At 42.3% G+C, this 4,741-nt stretch overlaps 1 protein-coding gene across 1 annotated transcript; it reads left to right on the plus strand.

Moving 5' to 3' along the window:
• Window positions 1-293: 293 nt before the first annotated feature.
• On the plus strand, window positions 294-3,564 carry ccnb1 (cyclin B1). Its single transcript, XM_030434642.1, has 9 exons — window positions 294-452; window positions 711-839; window positions 1,352-1,465; window positions 1,562-1,750; window positions 1,831-1,989; window positions 2,093-2,329; window positions 2,420-2,560; window positions 2,816-2,926; window positions 3,074-3,564. Exons 1-9 carry the CDS (start codon window positions 432-434, stop codon window positions 3,176-3,178), a joined length of 1,206 nt encoding a protein of 401 aa, XP_030290502.1. The 5' UTR covers window positions 294-431; the 3' UTR covers window positions 3,179-3,564.
• Window positions 3,565-4,741: the final 1,177 nt, after the last annotated feature.

The raw sequence follows: 4,741 nt of genomic DNA on the forward strand, positions 1-4,741 counted from the left end.
TCAAACAGCACATGTAAACCCGTTAAACTACCGATTTTTTATTTCTACAATAAACCCAGCACAGTATTTTCCCTTTTTTTCAGCAAGAACATTCCATAATGTATTCGTTTATGGGAAGACCGGATTAAAAAGTATGTACGATTTAGAAAGTGTGGGGAAAAAAAGCAAAGCAGGATCTGACAGGAAAAGGAAGTGTGGGAAAAAAAAAAAAAGAAAAAAAAAGATCTGAGGGACGTGACCAGTGGTTGTCTGGGTAACGCATTTGAAACAGATGCGCTCGACCAATCAGATGTTTGCAGGATTCTGAGCGCAGCGAATCAGGTTGAGGCGAGCGAGGATTTAAACCAAGACACCGAAGCTACAAAAAACTACACGGCATCAGCCTCCATTACGAGTCACAGTCTTTTTGTTGAAGCAGCGCACGTTTCGAAATGGCTCTTCGAGTAACCAGGGTAAGCATTTCATTTGCATTTCTTTCTGTTTTCTTACTTATGCTACGAAAGGCGTTCAGAACAAAGGTTCCCGTATTGAATGGTTATTATTTTGTTAAAATACCAGCAGTATTTAAAGCTCTCGTGCGTCGCTGCGGGCTCTGCTCTCGTGCGTTCCGTTGTAGGAATGCGAATTGGGGAGACATGGCAAGCCCTTTTATATAAACTAACAACATGCTTTTATAACTTGTATGGCTAAATATTTGAATTTCTCTACAGAACCGCTTGGCTTCTACCAGGAATGACCTGGGTGGAAAGGCCTGCTCGGTCACCGGGCCTTCACTGAAGCCTCGAGCTGCGCTTGGAGAAATCGGAAACATCGCAGTCAACAAAGAAACGCAGAAAAAGGTAAATGACATCTAAACTCATCTGTTTACACTGTATTTTTAATTTCTGATGGAGGGTGGATGGTAAATCAACGTGGTTAACCTCGCAGTGCTGCAATGCACACGCACTTAAGCATGCATTCTTTAAAAAATAAATAAAAATCGGCTAATTATACACCCAGAGGATTCATTGTATGTTGGATTTTGATGTCTCAGAAGTAAAACTATCGGCAGCTGTATTCAATGAAGCTCCAAATGTTGTAGAGCAAAGGAGGGTGTTGGCAACTTGCCTCTTAATGCACATGTTTGCATTTGCCTATGTAGGGGTACATCAGCTGGACTATATATTCAGTGATTGTTGGCCCCTAAAATGCTCTTGGAATGTTCAGAGCCCAATGTAATGCATTTTAAACTGCCCTTTTATGTCTAATGATCAAACCTCATACATTTCATGAGTCTGCAAATCGTCTGGAACCAGCTAATGTTTTCATAAAAAATACTGTGACCTCACTAGTCGTCTTTTTTTTTTTCTAGACCGTCAAGACAGAAGCCACGAAGAAGACCAAAGTCACCGCCAAAGTTGAGAAAGTAGTTGCTGTTAAACCACCAAAAAATGTGGCTCCCGTTGAACCTGAGCCAGAGGTGCAGGTGAGTTGGTCACTGGCTATCTGGTCATTAAACATAAATGACAGCTGCTGGGTGTGGTTCCTTTTCATACTCATGTTGGGATTTCAACTGTTCCAGGTTCTTCCGGAACCAGCATCCCCCACGCCAATGGAGACTTCAGGCTGTGAGCCTGCTGACCTCTGTCAAGCATTTTCAGACGTCATTCTGCACACGGCTATCAGGGATGTGGACGCAGATGACTACGAGAACCCCATGCTCTGCAGTGAATATGTGAAGGACATCTACAAGTACCTTCGACAGCTTGAGGTAAGTAACATGTTCAAGCTTATTTTCTCTTGCTACATATATCCTCTTTGGATATTTAACCCATTTTCCTGTCACCTCAGGTTGAGCAGAACGTCAGACCCACTTATCTGCAGGGCAAGGAGGTTACTGGAAACATGCGGGCCATTCTCATTGACTGGCTTGTACAGGTGAACCTCAAGTTCCGTCTGCTGCAGGAGACTATGTACATGACTGTGGGAATCATTGACCGCTTTCTTCAGGTGGGTGACTTTGTTAATCTCTTAGGTCACTTGAGCCAAAAATGCCAGCTTTTTAATAAACCTGCCACACCAGATTCTAAATGATGTATTGTACCTCTATCAGGACCACCCAGTCCCCAAGAAGCAGCTGCAGCTGGTTGGTGTGACCGCCATGTTCCTTGCTTCCAAATACGAGGAGATGTATCCCCCTGAGATCTCAGACTTTGCCTATGTCACGGACAAGGCCTACACCACCGCCCAGATCCGAGACATGGAGATGACCATCCTCCGAGTACTGAAGTTCCAACTAGGACGCCCTCTTCCCCTGCAGTTCCTCCGACGGGCCTCAAAGATTTACGAGGTCTGTAAGGTCCTAATCCAGCCAAAACCTGACTTCTGAGACATCTTACCAGCCACTCATGTCCATTCCTGACTTGTCTTCCCCCCTCAGGTGACTGCTGATCAACACACCCTGGCAAAATACCTCCTGGAGCTGACCATGGTTGACTATGAGATGGTTCACTTCCCACCTTCCATGGTGGCAAGTGCTGCTTTGGCTCTTACACTAAAGATCTTAGACGCTGGTGAATGGGTGAGTGACTTAAGGGCTTTATTTTATCCATATTGGCTGCATCTTCATTACTGACTCCCCCCCCCCCCCCCCCCAAGTCTACCTTGCATTTTGCTTTGACACATCCCATTATAGTGTCTTTTTAACAAACTGCTGTATTGGCATTCCTATACTATAGTTAAATCATTTTGTTTACTTGGTCAGCTAAATGAGTTGGCCTTGTCATAAAATTGGCTTCTGGTTGCTTTTCTTAACTGACGGTTCAAATCTCCTCAGGATGTGACACTGCAGCACTACATGGACTACACAGCAGAGAGTTTGATTCCTGTGATGGCACACATTGCCAAAAATGTTGTAAAAGTGAACGAGGGGCTGACCAAACACATAGTAAGTGTCAAAGCCTGCGTTGCCATCTTGTGACTTGCCTGAACTTCCATTGACTCTTATGTAACTGAGCAATGGCACAACATTGACCTTGATTTTTCTCCCAGTGCAACTCTTTTTCTATACTTAAACAATCTTGTGTTCTTGCAGGCCATTAAAGGTAAATACTCGACTTCGAAGCAGATGAGGATCGCTACCATCCCGCAGCTCAAATCTTCAGTGGTGAAAGATCTTGCAAAGCAAGTCAACCAGTGAGAGGAGGACTGAATGTTTTTAGCACCATGTGCTGATTTGTACAGTTTTAACTTAAACTTTTTAACGTGACCTGAAGGATCAGCACGCTAAGGACCATGACAGTGGTTTGCATGTTTAACCAACTGAAATCGTGTTTTGGTTTTTTACTGACCATTTCAAAGACTGCAAGATTTGCTTTCCCATGTCAAGTCTGAGTTTTCTAGCATGTAACACCTGTAGATCTTGACATGCTTTTAAAATGGTCAGATGTAACAGGTGCAGTGGCCTGGTGGGGCTCTCCCTATTTTTATAAAAATGGGATCGTTTCTTAATGTGTGAATGTGTAAAGTATTGCTGTACTCAATTTTACTTGTCTTTTTAAATCTATTAAATGGTTTCTGAAAATCTCCCTTGTCATTACTTTTGACCACCACTAGAGGCTGCACTTGCCTCAGATTGGTTCTCTGCCTCAGCAGATGACCTCACACTGAGGTAGTGAGTCAGTTAACCAGTGTTTCTAGATTTTCCTCAGTTGCACACAATTTCAGTTTCTGTAAGCCAGAGTCACCTTATTTATTTTTTTAACTCATTTGCTGCCCTCTGGACTGGGCTAAAAGGCAGAGAAAGTAATATTTCAGTACAGCGTTTACAATGTTACAGGTCATGCTGTCAAACTAGATTCCAAAGGTTTAACTTTTACACTCTAGTCTTGTCCCATGTAGATACAACTAGCCAAGTTTCCCCCCCAATTGTCATGCATCTCATTGCTGTGACCACATCAGTACTGTACAGGTAATGGAGCTAGACAGACCTAGGCCAACATTGGCTTTTTGCAAGTTTATTTGGTCTAACAAAGTTGCAGAAATGCCATGTGAGGTAATTGGGATAGTATTCATCTGTTCCACAGTATCTCATTAATGTGGGAATTGTATCAGCAACAATTACTAACAGGATGAAAATATACTGTAAACATTAGTATGTACACACAACACTTCAAGAGTCTCACACAACATCCTTCTCAACTGAACTCAAATGCAGTGTGTAGTCTTACAGAAGACACTTCTCTATCAAGATCACAAAGTAATCTTGAAAGTTAGTCTTTATGTGCATATGCTAAGTTGCGTTAACTATTGGAATATATGTTTGAAATCATTTCAGCTCCATCCCAAATTGAATACTTGGGCACGGCATTATGTTTTTTGAGATGTGATCCTCGGGGTCACTGTAGAATGTAACATGTCTTGGCACAGTAGGAAAAGCAGAGATATTTCAAATAACATTCACAATGGCTCAGTTCAAGTCAAGGATCTTGGTCACGAAAGTGAGCCAGCATGAACAATAGCAGGAAATTGAAACAGATAAATGGAATTTAGTCATTTTATCATCACCTTGATGAGGTTATGCCTTTAACCATTTGCCTGTTGGTTTGTCAGGATTACACCCAAAAAAAAAACAAGATTTCCACAAAGCTTGAAAGGTGGTCTGAGCCCAGAATAAACCCCAGTGACCTCTGATGTGGAGTTTCAAAAAAATCTTTAACATTCAAGTGAGGGCATTTTTTCACATTCTTGTTCATTTCTAAGG

Source organism: Sparus aurata, chromosome 12 (genome assembly GCF_900880675.1).
Source record: "Sparus aurata chromosome 12, fSpaAur1.1, whole genome shotgun sequence".
NCBI classification, from domain to species: domain Eukaryota; kingdom Metazoa; phylum Chordata; class Actinopteri; order Spariformes; family Sparidae; genus Sparus; species Sparus aurata.